The sequence below is a fragment of the Barbus barbus genome (assembly GCF_936440315.1).
Source record: "Barbus barbus genome assembly, chromosome: 28".
In the NCBI taxonomy this organism is placed as follows: domain Eukaryota; kingdom Metazoa; phylum Chordata; class Actinopteri; order Cypriniformes; family Cyprinidae; genus Barbus; species Barbus barbus.
In genome coordinates, this window is record NC_136756.1 from 27,824,596 (window position 1) to 27,844,794 (window position 20,199).

The 20,199-nt window shown below is 39.0% G+C and overlaps 2 protein-coding genes and 1 long non-coding RNA gene across 9 annotated transcripts in view; 2 read left to right on the forward strand and 1 right to left on the reverse strand.

Moving 5' to 3' along the window:
* Positions 1–8,825, forward strand: part of mtmr3 (myotubularin related protein 3) — a 38,017-nt gene extending 29,192 nt beyond the window's left edge. For 2 of the 7 annotated variants that reach the window (XM_079382943.1, XM_079382942.1), the window contains exons 16-21: positions 446–591; positions 1,261–2,614; positions 3,447–3,557; positions 4,368–4,456; positions 5,146–5,172; positions 7,062–8,316. In XM_079382943.1, the coding sequence (XP_079239069.1) occupies positions 446–591; positions 1,261–2,614; positions 3,447–3,557; positions 4,368–4,456; positions 5,146–5,172; positions 7,062–7,233 (1,899 nt within the window). In that variant the 3' untranslated portion in view covers positions 7,234–8,316. Of the gene's footprint in view, positions 1–445; positions 592–1,260; positions 2,615–3,446; positions 3,558–4,367; positions 4,457–5,145; positions 5,173–7,061; positions 8,317–8,507 lie in introns of those variants that run through there. The other 5 variants (XM_079382944.1, XM_079382945.1, XR_013782238.1 and 2 more) reach the window with 4 other exon arrangements.
* Positions 8,826–10,667: 1,842 nt separating this feature from the next.
* The window catches only part of LOC306847761 (citron Rho-interacting kinase-like), a gene marked incomplete at its 5' end in the record, with an annotated part of 58,690 nt that continues 49,158 nt past the window's right edge, over positions 10,668–20,199 (reverse strand). Inside the window, 15 exons of the mRNA XM_079381908.1 lie at positions 10,668–12,732; positions 13,041–13,359; positions 14,685–14,858; positions 14,945–15,023; positions 15,116–15,196; positions 15,916–16,044; positions 16,305–16,413; positions 16,564–16,656; positions 16,803–16,942; positions 17,867–18,002; positions 18,082–18,162; positions 18,374–18,543; positions 18,690–18,794; positions 19,201–19,289; positions 19,374–19,548. Of these exons, the coding sequence (XP_079238034.1) occupies positions 12,709–12,732; positions 13,041–13,359; positions 14,685–14,858; positions 14,945–15,023; positions 15,116–15,196; positions 15,916–16,044; positions 16,305–16,413; positions 16,564–16,656; positions 16,803–16,942; positions 17,867–18,002; positions 18,082–18,162; positions 18,374–18,543; positions 18,690–18,794; positions 19,201–19,289; positions 19,374–19,548 (1,904 nt within the window). The 3' untranslated portion in view covers positions 10,668–12,708. The remainder of the gene's footprint in view (positions 12,733–13,040; positions 13,360–14,684; positions 14,859–14,944; positions 15,024–15,115; positions 15,197–15,915; positions 16,045–16,304; positions 16,414–16,563; positions 16,657–16,802; positions 16,943–17,866; positions 18,003–18,081; positions 18,163–18,373; positions 18,544–18,689; positions 18,795–19,200; positions 19,290–19,373; positions 19,549–20,199) is intronic.
* LOC306847762 lies at positions 16,813–19,795 on the forward strand. Its single transcript, XR_013782184.1, has 4 exons — positions 16,813–18,140; positions 18,227–18,271; positions 18,376–18,828; positions 19,224–19,795. It is a non-coding gene; the product is annotated as an uncharacterized lncRNA (long non-coding RNA).

The window sequence follows — 20,199 nt, forward strand, 5'->3', positions numbered from 1 at the left end:
TGGTTGGTTTTGTTAGATTTTATTTTTACTTTCTAATTTTTCAGTTTATTTTATCAATTGCTTTAGTTTTATTACCTAAATAATCCTTATTTTATTAGTTATGTTTTTTTTTTATTTCAAATAATGTAAATGTGTTTAAAAAAACAACACTGTTGTCGGGTCTGTGTGAAAATGATGACAATGTAAATAGCCTATAGTTATTTGCAGTTGATAAAACATCCGTCTTGTTCTTTTTTATTTCTGCTTTAACTGGATCAAAAACTAAACTAAAAACGTCCCAAATTTACCAAAACCTCTCAGGAACATGTCTGAGTCAAAATCCTAGGAAATAAGTCTTTATGCAATATCTGTTTTTGGTATGACCTGGGCATTTTGTTGTGAGATTAACCCATTTTTAAGCAATATCAATCATCTAATTATATTCTATCTCTGCTGTTTGTAATAGGTGCTTCATCCTGTGTGTCACGTACGCAATCTCCTGTTATGGACAGCAGTTTATTTACCCAGCTCTTCACCAACAACCCCTTCAGATGACTCCTGTGCCCCCTACCCTGCACCTGGTGCCAACCCTGAGGACCAGCCCCTCAGCAGGTAATTAAAAATAGCTCTCTGTTTGTGTGTTTTAATCTGAAATACTTCACTTTAAGTCTGGAATACACTACACCAGGGGTCTCCAACCCTGCTCCTGGAGAGCTACCATCCTGAAGATTTCAGCTCCGACCCCAATCAAACACACCTGAACCAGCTAATCAAGGTGTTCAGGGCTACTTGATAATTTCAGACAGGTGTGTTGCAACAGGGTTGGAACTGAAGTCTAGAGGACGGTAGCTCTCCAGGAGCAGGGTTGGAGATCCTGCACTACACTGTTTTTGCCCTGGTTTAGGGTCTGGATGCGTTAACCCTAGTTGCTGAAAGTCAGAGTCAGTCTGCAGATTTAAGTGGACAAATTTCACAGATAATCAGACTGTGATTCCGTGCAGTAAGAGAAGGTCAAGCATATTTGATATTCTGAGCTGATTTTAGAATACATTGTTAACATTTTTCATGCGTCTCCTAGCAAATAGTTGCTTGTTTGCTGTGTTCAGAACAACCTGAAAGTCTGGTAGTGTATAAATTAAAAAAGCTGTATAGTGTATTCCAGCCTTTATAGAAGTAAAATGAAGTGAAAATGGAGTTTCATATTGACCTGAACATTTTTAAGTCGTTTAGTCTTTAGAAATTAAGTCATGAGCTTTTTTCCATCTTGTATTGTGCCCACAGGCGTCCTAAAACCCGCTCGTTCGATAACCTGCCCAGCGCTTGTGAAGTCGGAAACCCGCTGGCCTCCAATCGACGTTCCAGCGACCCCAGTTTGAATGAGAAATGGCAGGACCATCGCAGGTCTCTGGAGCTCAACATCGGGACAGGAGCTGACGGTGCTGCATCTCTAGACTCAGATGAGAGGGTCAACGGACAAACCATTTTGGGGCTTATGGGAACATTGCCCAATGGGGGCACAGAGAATGGGGAGTGGTTCGGGGATGTCAGCTTGCCAATGATGGAAGGTGTCGACGAGGCGGAGCTGACAGTTGGTGTGGCTGTGGGCCAAATGGAGAATATTCTCCAGGAAGCTACAAAAGACGAATCGTCACCAGATAGCCACAGAGACACAAAGGCAGACCACACTAACAAAACCTCCGCTCTGAACGAACAGAGTGATGATGTTGCACGTTCAGAAGAGGGTAGTGTTGAGGCACAGCTAACTGCTGATGCTCAGGAGAGCAAAGCTAAAAGCCTTGGAGATGCAAATGTCAATGGACATTTTTCAGAAGACGGTAGTTGTGAAGCATCTTCTGCTCTCAGCCAAGGAAGCCAAGACTTAGAAGTAGTCGAGAAATGCACAATACAAGAACTCAATCCTTCTCGTAACACAAATAATTTCCCTCCCAGTGGCCTCAGAACTGTGAGTAACGGCCATGGGCGAGAAACCGTTGAGCAGGAGAAACGTCTTTCTCTTTTGGAGAGCTCCACAGAGACGCTTACAGAGGACTTGGGCGTTCGGCCTGAGAGTCTGGGACCTTTAACTATTCCACTTCCTCTTAAAACCCTCGCCGAATCATCGTGCCTCAAACAGGGTCTCCGTGCCTCAACCGACCCCAGGACTTTAAACAACATCCCCAAACGGCCGTCTCTCAGTGCCTTTCCTCCCTCCACTGACCTCCTCCACCCGGTGTGCAACGGAGACTCTCCCGACCCCGAGACCTCCACACCGCAATGGGCGGCACGCACAAATGGGGAACGGGCCACGCTCAGCCGGCAGGTGTCGCTCGCCAGCTGCGGCTCGCTGACCCTTCCCGCACGGGGCGCTTGCTCCCACCATCGCTGCCTGCACTTGGGGTTTCTGGGCCGGCCGAGCTTCAGCCCCCCAGAACCCCCTTCGGCCCGAAGCCATCTGGACGATGATGGGTTGACCCTGCACACGGACGCCGTGCAGCAGCGGCTGCGGCAGATCGAGGCCGGTCACCAGCTGGAGGTGGAAGCTTTGAAGAGGCAGGTTCAGGAGCTCTGGAGCCGTCTGGAGAGTCACCAGGCCGCCGGGATGCTGCGACTCAACGGAGACATGGGTGATGAAGTGGTGAGCAGTACACACTCAACACAAAAGTGTTGCTTTTGCTCATATGGCTTGGGTTGGGGTTTTAGGCATGTTTTTTTTTTACAGAGATAATTTATAATAATAATACAACAAAATAAAAACAAAACAGCAAAATACAGTAGGGCTGGACGATTAATCGAATGCGATTTGTCATGGACATCTTGTCAGTAAAGCCGATTCTGTGATTAGTAGTAAATCTCCATCACCGGCTTTGAGAAGACGCAGCATTTACTACACCGAGCCGTAGTTCACTGACAAGCTCCGCAAAAAAAATCACAGACGATATAATCATACAATTATGAAATCGTTCACGATAATGAAAGTTGTTTGCGTAGCTTCTCAGTGAACTATGGCTCTGTGTAGTAAATGCTGCTCTATCTAAAACCATGTGAAAATACCACATTTAATAACGTTTTTACTCAACTCACTTCATAACGTCAGCCGTGTGTTTGAAATAAGTCCTTCTGTAAGATGATGTGGCTACAACAAGATGAAAGGGAGTTCCTGGGTTTCTTCTGTGGAGCATATTTGGAGTTTCTCTGGCCTTAGGATAGAGATTTACTACTGATCACAGAACCAAGAAAAGATGCACATGGCAATCGCAGCTTCTGTCTAATCACGATTTCGATTTCACTTTGATTTATTATGCAGCCCTAGAGGAAAGGATATCACAGACATTATACATGGAATATATAACTCTGAAATAAAAATTTAATCACAGAATACATAGCATTCTATACATATACATACGTGCAAATGTTTTAGGCATGTTTGATGGTTTATTTTAAGAGACTTTTTCTCATCTTTCTGTCAGACCTCAATCACAGACTCCGACTTCAACCTGGAGCCCAGCTGTCTGTCCCGCTGCAGCACTGAACTCTTCTCTGAGGCCAGCTGGGAGCAGGTGGACAAGCAGGACACTGAGGTACACACTATTATTGTGATAGAAAGACTTGTTTGGTTATATGGAGAGAGAAGATAAGGTACACTATTACTTACAAGTTTGGGGTGGTACGAATTTAAAAAATATATATTTTCTAAAAGAAAGACTCTTATGTTCACCGAGGCTGCATTTATTTGATTAAGAATACAGTAAATCAATAATATTGTGAAATATTATTTCAATTTCAATAATGGTTTTATTTTTTTTATATATTTTAAAATGTAATTTAATTCTGTGATGCAAAGCTGAATTTTCAGGATCATTACTCCAGTCTTCAGTGGCACATGATCCTTCAGAAATCATTTTAATATGCTGGTTTGCTACTCAAGGAACATTTCTGATTATCATGATCAATGTTTAAAACAGTTGTGCTGCTTCATATTTTTGTGGAAACCGTGATACATTTTTTTTTTTTACTATTTTTGAGTAGAAAGTTCAAAAGCATTTATTTGACAGAAATATTTTGTAACATTAATGTCTATACTGCCATTTTTTATCAATTTAAAGCATTCTTACTGAATAAAAGTGTTAATTTCTTTCTTTAAAAAAAAAATTAAATCGTAGTGATTGTTTGGGAAGATATTTCTTTAGATTTTAAAGACATTAAATTTGACCATATTTACTTATTAAAACCCTGCTGCTCTTATTGTGAATGATTCCTAATTTTTCACTCAAAAGTCATCACATTGCTTTAGGTTCAGTGCATTATGAATGTCATTTTATGTTGTCTTTAAGGTCGTTATGAGGTCTTTTATTGATTCTTTCGTTTAGAGCCTATATAATTTGTTACAGGTGACCCGGTGGTACCCGGATCATCTGGCCGCTCAGTGCTACGGCTGTGAGAGAGGATTCTGGCTGGCCACTAGAAAACATCATTGCAGGTAAGGCAACATCACAGACTGCCACACAAACACACACCTCTACAGTCTTCTCTCTCTTTTTTCTGTGTACCTCTTTTCGGGTCAGATGCATTAATGTTGACTCATTTTTTTACTCTGGAAAACCTCCTTTTTCCTCTCTAAAATTCCTCTGCCTCCGGTCAGTCAGTAAACAAACATTTGGAGAAGATTTTCATGGTTGACTCCTAACTCATTACAGCAGCAGTTGTAAACAGCAGATTAAACAAACTACCACTGTGAGGACTAGTGCAGACTGCCCAGTGAGTAAACAGCTAAACGCTCTGGAGTCAACACGCCACTGATGTGAACAGCAGAACTGAGCTTTTCTATTGATGTTGTCGCTCTATTGACGCTCCACCTAGGCAGCAACTTCATGTGACATGCACACCACACAAATAGTGAAGTGCATGATAGATTGCAAAAGAGTCTGGCATTAGCATGTTGCAATACTGCTGACATGACAGACTTAATAAACATAAATAATTAAACTCAACTACTGTAGATGGAATTATTTGTATGCATTATTTTCAGTAGAGAATATGAAATAATATTTGCAGTCTTTTTTTATTTTTCTCAACTATATCTGCCGTTTTGGCCAGTGATGCCCTCGAATGCTGTATAGTTAGAAATATCACTAGGTTTTAAAGTTGATTTTTCCTCCTGTATCACAGAGGCAAGGAGCGTGTGGAAGAGGTTTGGTGAGAATTGCCCTCTCTGTGTCATTCTCAGGCTCTTGTACGTCCTGTTAACCCTGCATCGCTTCAGAGTGACCTAACCCTGCTCTCTTCTCATCCGTCTCTTCACAGGCTTTCTCTGTTAACGTTTAGCAGCTAATCAGTATATAAGAATGATTTCTGAAGGATCATGTGACACTGAAGACTGGAGAATTGATGCTGTAAATTCAGCTTTACCGTCACAGGAATAGATTACATTTTAAAACATATTACAATAGAAAACACTTATTTGAAATTGTAATATTTCATAGTAGTATTGTATTTTCGATCAACTTAATGCAGTCTCGGTGAGCATAAAAGACTCATTTTAAAACTTTAAAACTTACTGACCCCAAACTTAAAATAATAAATAGGATCTTTATTAGGACATCAGGGAAAAATAAAATGCTGTAAAAGTGTAAAATATGAACACATGAAGTCTCCTTATAATGTTAGGCAGTGTTTCTTGGACCCAAACCAGTCATAATTCAGCTTTTCATAACCGTTTTCCACACTCTCGCTGATCTTCTAGACCTTTTAAGACTATTTTCCATATGTGAAAGACTTGTGTTATGATCGGTTAATCTCCTTGCATGTGAAATGAGTGAATACTGAGCGGGTTTAGTATGTAAAGGAGGGTCATATGTTGATGTTTCTGACGTCTGTACCGTGATGATCTGTGAATACACCTGCAGTAATTCTATGAGCTTCATAAGAGCCAGAAATTCTGTTGTCAGTGATATGGAGGTTCATGTGATTGATTTTCTGTAGAGTAGAGTCTCTTTTCTCTCTGCATGTGTGTGTTTTGTGTGACAGTAATGTATGAAGGGCTGCATGTTTGTGTGTGTGTTCTGTATAACACACAGCGTGTGGTGCTGTCAGTGCACCTCTTCTCACTCAATTGTGATTGATTAGATGTTTTCTTGCAGTAAATCTGCATGGGCTGTGTTCTGTCCAGACCTGAAGAAGCCCCTCCCACACTTAACACTTTAACACTGTTATTTCCTGTTCAGGACATGAAGAACTTGAGCTCTTTTAATATGTTTTGTACAGTGATTCACGAAAAATGTGTGTAAATTAGGGTTGTCGGCAGATTAAAATAATAGTGATCGATTTTTTTTTGGAATATCTTTCTTAGAATCATCATATTTAACATGTGAGATTACGAAGTAATAATAATAATAACAATAAGGAGGAGAATGTTTTATTTCTGATTATGGAATTAAAGTATAATAAAAAGAAAAGTTTTTTCATTTTAGCTCAATCAGTTTTAATGTTAAGATGCATTAATAAAAAATACTAATTATTATTATTATTATTATTATTATTATTATTATTAAATAAAAAGTAATATTTTTTTCATTTAAAAATGCATTCCGTTTTAATGAATTCATATCTTATTTTGTATTATTATTAAATACAAATGTAAACAGTGTTTTTTTTTATTTCAAAATGTAATGCCTTTTATTTTAATGCAATTAAAATGTTATGTTGTATGTTAATTACTCTTGTTAAATTATATATTATTTTTATTAATAATTTTTACATTTGATGCATTCAGTTTTAGTGAATTTAGGCATTATTATTCTGTTATTATGAAAAATATAGTAATACGAATTGTTTTAAAAATGAATATTATTTATTATTATTAATATATCACTTATTAAATGAATGAATGAAAATATATAATATTATTGATGTTTTTTTCTCCCCAGTTTGTGCATTCAGATCCTCTCTTCAGGAAATAAATGTTTTATTTAATAAATATATGTATTCTACTCTTCCCTAGTTTAAATTCTAAGAGTTATTTATAAAAGCACTAATTCTATTGTTTTTTTTTTTCCTTTCTTAACTCTTTCTCTGACCTCCTCCAGGAATTGTGGGAATGTGTTCTGTGCCAGCTGTTGCGATCAGAAGATCCCGGTGCCAAGCCAGCAGTTGTTTGAGCCCAGTCGTGTGTGCAAGTCGTGTTTCGGCAGCCTGCAGACTCCCATGCCGCCCCTGAACATCGAGCTGGACAAACCCATCACCGCCAGCTCCAACTGACCCCAGACACACCGCTGCTGAGGACACCGAGGCGCTCCAGAGACTGTTTTGTGGGGCCGAAGACGCTTCTTTCCCACCCGAAAGGGAATCATGTATATATGGAACGATGAGGAGAGGAGGCTTAGCACTTTCAGAAGAGACAGGGTGCGATTGAGAGCTCGTCTTCATTTGCGATGAAACTTGTCCTGTACCTGCTGCATAGAGGGAAGCTTTTCTCCGACGGACGGTGTGCAAAATAGGATTTCTTCCCTCGTCATCTCACAAAGATTGATTATCAGTGGCATTCCTGAGAAAGGTGCTGCTGGGACGAGACCGCAAGATCCTAGCTTTGTTTTTCACTTCTCATCTCTTTGGCGGGTTTTTCTTTTTGAGGTGATTCTGGACGCCACAGCGAATTCATCCACTTTCCCTGTTAATGACAGACTCTTGTTAGTTTCTTTCTCAGATTGAAAGCACTCTCCCTTTGGCTAATGTTGACTGTATAGTGACGGGCCGCTAGATGGCACTCTTGTTTTTCTGATCTGTTGTGTGGACGTTGGCCGACGTTCTCACTAGTGCATTTTTTTTTGTAACATAAATGCGAGATAATATATTAGAATGATATAAGAATGAGACATATAGCATTTAAGATGAGAAATTGTATAGAATTCTTAAATAGTGGCTCACTAAATTAGTCACCAAATATAAGTTGTTGTTTTTTCCCCAGTTGTAGCCATTTGGGGTTTTTCTTTTTAATGTATTTCTTATGTTTCTCCCAGCGACGCTGAACAGACGAATAGAGATGTTGTATGTGGAGAGAGATATTGTATGTGATATGCTGCAGTAGGGCCCCTTTTGTTTTTTTTCCCCCTCCCAGCACTTATTTATTATCAGGTTGATTTAGTTTGAATCGTATGTTCAATCCTGACAATTGCTAGACCACAGGATAATCAGTGTTGATGGGTTTGAGCTGCGTTTGCACTTAAGATGAAGCCCCTTCCTCACACACATGACGCACAAATCACAATCAAAGTCTCTTTTGTTTCGCTTCCCATTTTATTTGCTTTTTGGAGGTTCATTCGGACAATTCCCTCAATCAGGAGTTCACTATTTACTCGCCCTTATGTTGTTTTTTTCCTCTCAAAATTAGGATTTTGGAGACACTTTATGCAGTTCTTTTCCATATAACGACAGCGACTGCAAGTGTTTGTCTTTTTTGGAGCTTGATGGATGTGATGGCTATGAAAAAGAGTGCCATAAATCTTTCAAACTCCTGTAAATGGCAAGAGGGCGAGTAAATAATGACCATTTTAATTTTTTGCGGTGACCTTTAACCTTGTCATCGGTCTCGCCGGTGACGTGAGGGTTCAGAGACGTGATGATGGGCGTTAATTACTAAAGCTGATGACATCTGCTCTGCTCTGTAGAGTGTTTCGAGTGTCGGTGGTGGGACCGCTTTTACATTAACGCCAATCCATGAATGTGAATTTTTAATTTTTTTTCCAGAAAGAGTAAATTCTGTGGGTTTATATTTTGCACATTGGTAATCATCAGAAATACACTGTCGCAGATTTCTGTAAGAATAAAACGAAGTGGAATTCCAAACTGAAGTGAATGCTGGACTCATTCACTGAATTATGACATGAATTATCAAACTGTTTTTAACACGTTCACATGTTCAAGCTTCACTGCAGGTAAACAAAAATATTGAATCTCTTTTCACTAGTTCTATATACATTTTATATATAGCTTTTGTTCATATATATATTTTTTAAATTTATATTATAACATTAATTTTTATTGCTTTTTAGTTGAAAATTACATTGTTACTTTGTGATTGAATTAGCTTTTCATTAACGCCCTCACAAACTCCGGTTTGGGAAGCCCTGATTTATGAAGCACTGTCAATAACATCACTATAAAGCTGGAAACATGATAATGACACAATTACTCTGGCTCCGTTACAGCTATTGATGATATCAAAATTGGCAGACTGAAGACTTTAACATGAGCTTTCAGTAAACAATATTTAAAATAATGAACCAGAGATGATGATTATCTTCAGCAGTTTAGAGTTGAATGAACAAAAATCCCTAGTACAGTAAATAAATCACGTTAGAGTTCAACATTATCAACGATAAACATCCACAAATTATTGAATGCATGCAAAGTTTGCGATTGTGAACAAAATTTAAAATGATAATTTGTGCAGGCATTTGCCATGTCTCATATCATACATGATAAAAATGAATGAGCTTTACTACTTTGACACAATAGCAAATGGTTTGGGTTATGAAAGAGGTTCTCGGTTTAAATAAGTGAGAAATTAGACTCATAAAATTAAATTTCTCAAGAGTCAAATGTAGTGCATGAATGTTCCAGGAATCACGAAGCATATTCATAAATCCCTTTAACCTGATTGACACTGTAGCACTACCTTAAGGTGCTGATAAAACACATTTTCATTACTCACACCTTCAAGAGAACATTCATTCTAAAGAATTTCTCTTGTAACAGACAAGAGGGGGAATGGTAAACATCAACAAAATGAATAAAATTATAAATTCTAAACTAACCTTTCAACCCTCCCAATACTCATATAATTTCCTATTGGCTTTGTCATAAATAGTAGACACTTTCTCTACAGACACATATTAGCTGAGGTCCCACACTTTATTTTTTTTTTAAAGATAATTATGGGCCATTATTCGAAGTGTAAACCATAAGATATGTCCACCCTGTCATAGACATATAGGCTATATTACTGTTAAATGCGTTTTCATTGGAAAATTAATTTGCTAATTTTATTTTCTAAAAGGTATGATGTCCCTTTCCCAAACAGGTTTATTTGTTTGCTTTCAAATTATAAATACATAAAAGATTTTTAAAGAAACTCATATAATTCGCACATGTATTTTTAATTTTTTTTTTTTTGCATGTTATTACCCCCACACCTAGTTATTGAACACACTGGATTATATAGATATGGTTGAATTATTTAAAATAGAAAATGCATCTGAAGAGCCAAGTAATGCTTTTGTCATGAATATAAAAATTTAGCCTAACACCCTTTCATAGTCATTAAGTTATGGCAAATGAGTTGTACAGGACACCAAAAGGCACCCTACAGTGATATTGAACATATTAGAATAAAAAAATATTTTTTTTAATAATCAAAACTTAATAGATTGTATAGGCTACACCTGCTACTCCAGCACTGACGCCATTCCGTTGCCTGCTGGCCTTCGTTCACATCAGAATCCGGCTTTTATGTCATTATTAATTTTGCCCCTCATCTGCCAAATGTTTAGCATTTCCAAACCTTTTGGATGCTCTTCCCGGTTGCTCTGCTCCGCTGTCAAGTCCCACGATCCCAGCGGTCTGGCTCGGATGATGAATCGGTGATGAACGGAAGCGCGCGACTCTTGTGATGATCACGTGCTCCAATTCTGACCAAAAAAGAACGACTCGACGCCAGGAGAACTGTGTATGGCTCATACTTTAATAGTGTGCAATATAGCTTCATTTCTTTATACAAAAAGAAAGTTCAAGGTAAGCAGCCTTGTTAGTTGAAAAACATCAATTACCAATATTAAGGTACATGACGGGACGTCCCAAAACCAAGTCAGAATATACTCATGCGTTTGATATGATCACTCAGGCGTTTGCTTACAATTAACCCAATTACAATTGAACTCAAAAAGCCTCGGAGCTGTGTTCATATTCCACGAGGAACGACAGAAGATCTTCTACAAACCCTGAGGGCTACCGGACATTGTTTCACGTCACAGCTGAACAGGACGTCCGTTAACGGATAAGCAGCAGAAATTTCCAGAAGAGCCTGCTGTGTGCGAGTGTGTCGACGAAAGCTTCGTTATTTCCGACAAAAATACGATAAGTTCACTTGAACATCACAAGGACACTTGTAGCGAGAACATGACGTGTCTCTTTAAAAAGATTTACAAGCTCAGACTCTATTAGCATAAAAATATACAATGTGCAGTAGGTTCGATAATGTCAGTCAAATAGAGCTTAAAAAATGTCATTAAGAGCAGCCATATTGACTGTTTACCACGTTAGCATACAACATACATGGAAATAAAACCTTTCTGTACTTTTCTGTAGGAAACCCATTTCAACTGTTTATACAAACAGCTTATTAGCATAAAAAATAGACTTCGTAGCTTCATCAGTCGAGTTCCGTTTAGCTATAAAAATTGAAATCGCCTTATTTACAATGTGCTAATCATGTTATTAAGCTGAAGGAATATTCTGGGTTCAGTATAAATGTACAGCATTTGTGGTGTGCTGTCAGTTACCACAGATCATAATTTCAACTAAACCAAAAATGGTGGTTCCAGTAAAATACAATGGAAGTACATTGAGTTAAAATTGCTTACTGACCTCATCAGTGCTGGTCAAGGTCAGTGAATTGATCATTTTCACACAGGGATACTACCATGAGCCTGTTTACATGAAGAAAACAACACAACCTAAAGTAGTCCTACCATTAAATGCTCTCTAGTTCGAATATATATTTCTAAATAAGAATTTGTGTGTTTTAGCATTACGCAATTCACTTTTTTCTTTTAAAGTGGTAGTTCACACCCAAAAATGAAAAGTCTGTCATCATTTACTCACCCTCAAGCTGCTCCAAACCTGTATGGGTTTCTTTCTTCTGTTGCAGATACTTTTTTTTGAAGAATGTTTGGTAAACATTATGTTCAAAACATAAATTTCTAGAACAGAAATATGCGCGTTGGATTATCCCAGGTTCAAAATTTTTGTTTTTACAGACAGAATTTAAAATATTCCTTTTAAATCACTCCATAAATCAGAAAATGAAAAAGAAAAAATATCAGTTAAGAAATAAATGTCTGTAAAAACCTTCAGAATTTAGATATGGATAAAACTGTAAAAAGTGCTGCTGGAGTGGAAAAAACTCATTTTGAGGAAATGGCCAGTGTATTATAATTGAAATCAACTGATGCTGACAGATAAAGTGTATAAAAATAAATCAATTGGATGTTCTTTTCACTAGAAATAAATATGACGTTAAAATTGGCCAAATTGCAGAATTGACCAGTACCTGTTCCTGTTTACTTCCATTGTAAATGCCTTACTGTTACCACAGTTTTTACATAAAATAAATAAACAAGGGGAGAATCAAATTAATTTTCTGCAGTAATTGTGCCACAAAACGCTGATGAAAGCTTACTGTACTGAACCCGGGATATTCCTTCAAAGTCTTTCCCCAAAACATCGCCGTTGTTTTTCTTTACATTAGACCTTCATGAATGGTTACAGCATGGACAGAGTTTACAACATCAGCACAATGTCCCAGACTCTGGGGCTGCGAGTGAATAACATGGCTCTGTTCACGGTTACAGGCATGAGATGATATAGTTCAGAGTTTTACGAAGCGCCTGTTAAAAGGGCAAGTCCATCCACGCGGGAGGTGGACGATGGCTCTTACGTCATCCCTCCGGGACGCTCTCAGACTGAAGACTGGTCCCAAACCTACACCACCACCAGGATAAAGAGGTCACTTCAACACTTCAACAGGCTGCCTGCCCTGTCTGACGCAGATCAGCTCAGAAACATCATTACTGCTGCAAAGGATGCCGATTTTAACGTCTTTTCCCAGAGACTTTTTTTTTTTTAAAGGCTGGACATTAACTGAGCATCCTGTTTGAGGCCATAACTAGAAGGAATTTAACTATAAAGCAGCGGATGTTTATGCATTTGAGCATGCATGAACATCGTCAAACCTGATGTCTGTATCCCTAGAAGGATACACAGTTTACGTGGCAGTGTCTCATGCGTACCTTGTTGACGGGAGTCAGCTGGGTGCGAACAGAGCTACTGTGAAGGCGCGAACGCTCCCGGTCTCTCTCGCTGCCGCTGCTCTCGAAGCGTCCGGGCGATCTCTCCCTGCGGCTGTCTAGCACAGCCCGACCGGGTGATTTCTCGCGCTCCAGAGGCCGGGCCGGAGATTTGTCCCTCCGGAACTCCGTGCGGCCCTCGCGGTAGCGGTGAGGGGTGCTGGGCTCGCGGTGCAGCGGCCCCTCCTGGGTCCCGGGACCCGAGGCCAGGCGTTTGGAAATGTGCTCGTTGTAGGTGGGCGGCCCGCGCTTGTTTGGGCTGCTGTGAAGATTTGGGTAAATGCATGATGCTTTGACTGCACACAAGATGATTTATACGGTTTGTGAACAGGAAATATTGATGAAGCAATAAGAAACTCAAGGCCACGTGTGTGTGTGTGTGATTTTACCACGAGTAAGGGATGTTTTTATCGAGAATCCCTTTAACCGTCGTAAGATCACTAACAGCAGCAGCAGTATGATTAACTATGGAAGCTTATTTCCGCCACAGAGTAAAAAAACTGCAGCTTTAAAAAATAAAAAAAATCAGAATTGCATGTTTACATTTTGCAATTCTGACTTTATCACACAATTCTTTTTTTTCTTGGAATTCTGAATTTACATCTCGCAAATCTGACTTTTTTCTTAAAATTCTGAATCTACATCTCGCAAATCTGACATTTTCTCAGAATTGTAAATTCACATCTCAGATTTAAGACTTTTTTTCTTTGAATTCTGAGAAAAAAATGTTTGTGAGAGATAAACTCAGAATTCTGAGTAAACATCTGCCAATTCTGACTTTTTTCCCGTTTACATTTTGCAAATCAGATCTTTTTCTCACATTTCAGATTTTTTTTCCTTAGAATTCTAAGTTTAGTTCTCGCAATTCTGACTTATTTCTTGGAATTGTGAATTTACATCTCACAATTCTGACTTCTTGGAATTGCATTCACATGCAGAATTCAGAGACAAAAGTCAGGAATGTGCCATGTAAACTCACAATTGCAAGATATAAGCTTACAATTCTGAGAAAATGTCTGAATTGTAAGATATAAGTTGCCTTTTAACTTTTTTTATATTTTTATTCTTTGGCAAAAATAAGTTTCCATAGATAGCAGACATCAAATAATTACATTTACTATTTCCTAGGATTAGAAACAAAACAAAAAATGAGAGAAAATTGTTGCAACAATTGTTGTGAATGTTACTAGCTAATAGCATTATTATTTTGTTAATTATTAAAACAAACTAAAATATTAAAAATAAAAGCTATTTAAAAACCTTGAATACTCTAATACTATATAAATAATATGAAAGTAACAGTCCACAATTGACTGTAGTGACCGTGTTAGGTTACACTAAGATGTGTTGATGGCGCTCTGTTTTCTGCACAAGACAAACTAAAATTGGAAAAAAAAAAAAAGTTTTTTAATCCCTGATTATTTATAATAATCGCAACATATAATGTTTTCAACTGTATTCAGTTGCCAAGCAGTGTAACTTAAAAGTTTAAATCTGCAAACATACAACATCTGATTTTCAATAGTGACTCATTCACTTAGAATTTAAAGCCGGGCTCTCACTCTAATAAATTGTCATAACGCACACCTCCTGCTAGAACCGGTCCTCTGCAGTTCCCCAGACTCCCGCACCAGGCTGCCCTTACAGCAGATGACCCGCAGTTTGTTCTGATAGGACGAGGCCAGGTAGATGGCACCAGACGATATGGCCGGACCCAGATTACGTGGGTTAGGAATGTCCAGGTGAACAAGACTGGGAGGCCTGTTTTAAAGAGGATTTAGTGTCACACTCAAGTTCTAATGTTAATTTTATTGTCTTATATGCATGCATGTTGCTGTACATCCTACCCAAGAGCTGCATGTCCCTGAATCTCAATAACGTCCAGCGAGTTGAAGTAGGTCACAAACAGATACGGCTCTCTGAATGCTGGAAACAGAAGATGCTTCAGTTAGTGATCCTCAAGGTCCTCATCACTATCGTTTACACATTTGGGTTGTTACAAATGGAAAACTGGCTACCAAATGCCAGGGGAAGTCGACTCCACTTGAGATCATCAGGGCGACTTCTTCGACCGTAAGCATCCACAAACACACCGATCTCTGTTATTAGAAATTAAACATTTAAAGAAAATCAATGCAATTTAAGTGATTTGCACAACACAGAATTTCCAGGGGAAATAAGCACAGGGCGCTGTTATTGTAAATAATAATAATATTTTTTAAATTAAGTTGTTTTTATTAATTCAATTAATTATATATGCTTTTTCATTAATACAATTTAATTTAACCATTTAAAAAGGAATCCAGAAAAAGTTTAATGGAAAAAAAATCTAATGGAATTTGGGAAAAAACAAACAAACAAAAGAAACAAATTACGTGCCCACTATTTTTAATAGAGTATGCAGTTAGTAACAAAGAATACTGAAAAATGTTTCATAGTGCTGCATTGTCATCATATTCAGCAGCTGTCATCCAGTGAAGAGAAATGCAATATATACAGTTTTATAAATAGGGTTTTATAACTGAAATACAGTTATTTTGCATATTTAATCAAAGATTTTTTTTTAAATGTTGTAACTTTTGGCAAATCAAATAAATAGATGGTTTTTTGTTCATTTGTAAGATTGAAAAAGTGAAGTGGAGTGTTGCTATGTGAAAAAAAATTAGTATTTAAACAGCCATAGAACAGCAAAATAAAAAAACATTGCATTTGGAACAACATGACATGTAATGATTTTGTATGAACTGTTGCTCATGCAACTAATATTCTCATGCAACAGGAACTTGCTGTAGTTTAGATGGTGTGATGGGTGTCTGACCGTGGAGGCAGAGCAGATATTCTTCCTTCTGCGGAGTGCTGGACACCTGGACGATGGAGATTGGGAAACAGTGGGAGGATCCAGTGAACACAGCCGATGCCAGAGACACGTCATTCTTGTCCAGGAACTCTGCCAAAAACAGCCCATCACGCAAAATGCTGTTTACATAATGCATAATTACAAATTATAAGTGCCTGATCATGTTCTCACAAATGGTCCGCCAGCCGGTCCAACCTGGAATATGCAAATGTTACTGCAATGACTAGCTGAATTCTTTTCAATAACAGATCCATCACAGGAGATATCAGACGTCAGTAGATTGTGGACTGACCTGAAGGTTAAAAAACAATCATCTAACTGTGCCCACAGGACATCATTGATATACGTACCGTCCAGAACACACTGCTTCATCTCAATCTCGTAGAATTTATTTGTACCAATGATGATGCTGTAGCTGGTGAAGTGGATACAGCTGCACGGCTCGAGCGTTTCAATCTCCTGAGAGATAAAGAGCCGGATCATTAGGGGTGTGTTCGTGTGAGCAATCTCTGGTGTCAGACCAGAAGGCAAGAGCACGTCAAACATTGCAGCTGTTTGCAAAGGAATGACAAGTTTGCTTCAAGATCCAAAACCTCGAATGTCACTTACCTTCCGTATACAGAATTTGTTCAGATTGTCGTTGTATCGTAGAATTGTGACTTTGTTGGGCATTGCAGCACAAATGCACGGACCATTTTCTATCTAAAGCAAGAATAGACAGAAAATAAAACATAAGGTACAAATTTGTTGCATTGCACATCACAAAAGGCATGATGCAACACAGTGCACTAAAAATACACAGAGAGGAAGTTGCAATGCAGTGAAACACATGGTGACTGCAGCCTTACCCTGCCCGCGGCGAACAGATGACAGCCCTTGACAGTCTCAAAGATATATGGCACAATCTCAGGTAGCGTGGGGAGGTGAGACTGCGACAGAGACTGTTTCACTTTCTTAATCTCCACCAAACAGAGTGCCCGCTCATCCCCTGCAACACATCATCATAATCAACTTACTTTAAATGCATCCTTTGTCAAACAGTACTGTGTTGTTACTATGGTACAGTGATGCTATTATGCAATAAGGTATCTTGGAGGAGTGAGGTGTCCAAGTCACAACATCTAACTACTGGGGCGCCTCAGGGCTCAGTTCTTGGACCACTTCTCTTCTTTGTCTACATAACATCTCTAGGTTCTGTCATTCAGAAACATGGCTTTTCATATCACTGCTATTCTGATGACACTCAACTCTACCTCTCCTTCCATCCTGATGATCTGACGATGATAGCTGCTTGCATTTCAGCATGTCCATCACCTTCAAATCAACCTTGCCAAGACAGAGCTGCTTGTGGTTTCAGCCAGCCCATGACAATTTCTCCATCCAACTAGGCTCATCAACCATAACACCTTCCAGGACAGCCAGGAAGTTGGAGTTGGACCCTCTAACATTAGCGTTCACCATTCTTTTTCTATTCTATCTACTTGTTTTTTAATTTGTTATTTAAAAAAAAGCTTGCTACATGTACTGTGTTAGACCAACCAGGACTAGTCACAGAACTTATATATTGTTGGTTTGATTGCTTCTGTTGTCCTCATTTGTAAGTAACTTTGGATAAATGTGTCAGTGAAATATCATGGTATTTTGATCTAATGATTAGCATATTAACGTACCAAGGTATTTACATAGTTCTTTGTGTTGCAAGCACCATGACCTACTGTTTGAGCTACGGGAATACTTTAAAGAATAAAATACTATTATCATGGTACTTTGTGCACAAATGCATGATATTAACGTATTAAATAAAACAGTATACCATGCTAATTTTATTTTGCACTGTTGCAAGGGGTCTTAGTCAAATTCATTCAGTTTTGGCTTCTGAAACGAGCAGTAAAGGGTTGTGATCTTTGCTCACCCACGATCATCAGCAGCTTGTCGTGCTCCTTGATGATGTAGATCTGAAACACGGATCCCATACCCGGGATGTGAGTGAGGGAGTTCTTAATCACATTCAGGGCATAGAGTCCTTCCTCAGAGCCCACCAACACAATCTGATGGCAAAAACAAGATGACGGTATGTTAATTGTATGTAAATTCAAAGCGATTGTGATTAGTGGATGACGCAGGTACCTGGTCAGTCAGCGGGAGGGTGCAGTTGATATCCAGGCGATCATCTCCTTCTAGCTTGAGTAAGGAGTTACCCAACAATTTCTGTATAGAACCAAAAACACTATCATGAGGATGTGAGCAGTATGTTTCAAAGTGCACTTCGCAGAGCTTTTAGGATTATCAGTATGATTCCCTGCATCCCGCTGTACTGGTAAGAAGAGACAAACCTACAGTTTCTGCCTTACATGTCACTGCACTGACTCTTTAAATGTCACTGAACAGTCTGTGGGTGTTTCTGGTTTCTCTCACTCACAGCGTCTGCTTCGGCTTTCTCTCTCGCCCCACGGCTGCTGGCCACAATAGCTTCCAGCACGGCCACCCAGCGCTGCTTCTCAGAAAACCCTGAGGTCAAGAGGTACAGAGTCTGACCGGGCCAGCATGTCGACTGTGGAGACGACTCCAACTTCAGCACATACGGCACATCTGAACACATACAAGTATGTTAGGAGGCAGAAAAATGTTACATCTTCCAAACATGGAATACTTTCTGAACTGATATGCTGCAGACTAAAAACGTTTGATAGGTTATAGGTACATGGTACAATGTAATTCTACAGAAAGTCTGTCACCTGTCTTGGCTGTGTTGGGCAGCTCAGAGGCTCCAACAGCAGAATGAACAGTCACGTCTCCATCAGAGAGACACAACTCAAACTCATCCAGCGGCTTCACTGACTCTGAGAAGACAGATTATACACCATTCACATCAAGGTACTGTACATCGTTCCACACCTGTTTATCCCAGCTGGAAAATAGATAACACTTTCACATGGTCATCTCTGATCATCAATCTGGTTTCTGATGGTCTGGGTGGTTTGGATTGAAGATTTTAGAGGGGTTTTGTCAGCTGCTCGGGTTGGGAGACCAGCAGACCTCCATAAGCTGGTTTAAGATGTCTAGATGCTTGATCAGGAGGAACTAATCACCTAGATTTAGCCAAAACAAGCTACCACTATCCAAAAACCAGCTTGACCAGGATATCCTAGTATGATTAAAGATTTTCCAGCAGAGATGAACTGTTACTCTGTAATAATATGCCAACACAGCCATTGCACACTGGGAAAAGTAAAAACATTCACAAACCATCTCTTGGTTCTGTCTCGTAGGTGATCACTTTATATCCATCCAGTACCACGTACTTCCTTTCCCAGCCCTGACCACGCTTCCCATTTCTGCAGGAGGACAACCACAGTTCCATGTACACTTAGTGTTTGCTTCTCTTCTGTTGGTGTTCATGCTCATGGCACATGGCTCACCTGGGCTGCTTCAGCCATCCTTCCAGCCTCATGTGTCCACCAACGTCTTTCAGACCAGAGGTGCTTCCCTTTTCCCGACACAGAGCCTCGGACAGGTGCAGCGCGTAATCGGTGGGCACACCGCAGGTGGCTGGAAGGTACGGGGAGCATTTTGGGTGGCACAAAGCGTGACATTCTGTAGCAGGAGAGAGAAGATGGTTAAACCAACACAGAAAGAGGATCAGCATCTTCAGCTTTAGCCCAGGTTGACCTGATTGGGTCAGCGATCTATTAAGAAACAACAGTTTGCCCTTTTCATATTTTTGTGTTTTTCAGAAGTCATCATAGTAACTTCTGTAGTGGTGAACCAACAATACAACAAATAATTACTGCATTCCCATGAGTTCCATTATCAAAAGAAATAAAACCCAATATGACTTTCCAAAAGAAGAAAAAAATATATACATTTGCTCAGCCATTGTATTAGATACACTAATGCAGCAGCATTGACTAGTTTTCAGAAATGTAATGTCTAATAAATGCACGGTTTAAAAAAAACTATTATATAAAAAAACCTGCTAAATTTTAATAACTGTAAACTTGTTGTCATAACTTGTCAGAAAAGGGATCATGCTTGAGGAGGAAAAACTTTTTTTTTTTTCCATTATTTCCATTTTTCTCCTATTAAATTATATTTCGAAAATCATCGCACATAGTTATTAGGGTTGCAAAGAGGCAGAAAATTTCCAAAACTTTCTAAAATGTTCCAACTTTCCACCCTTTTACATCCCTAATAGTAATGACCAGTAACTGTGATATATTAAAAGTCATTTGTTTCCTGAAAAAA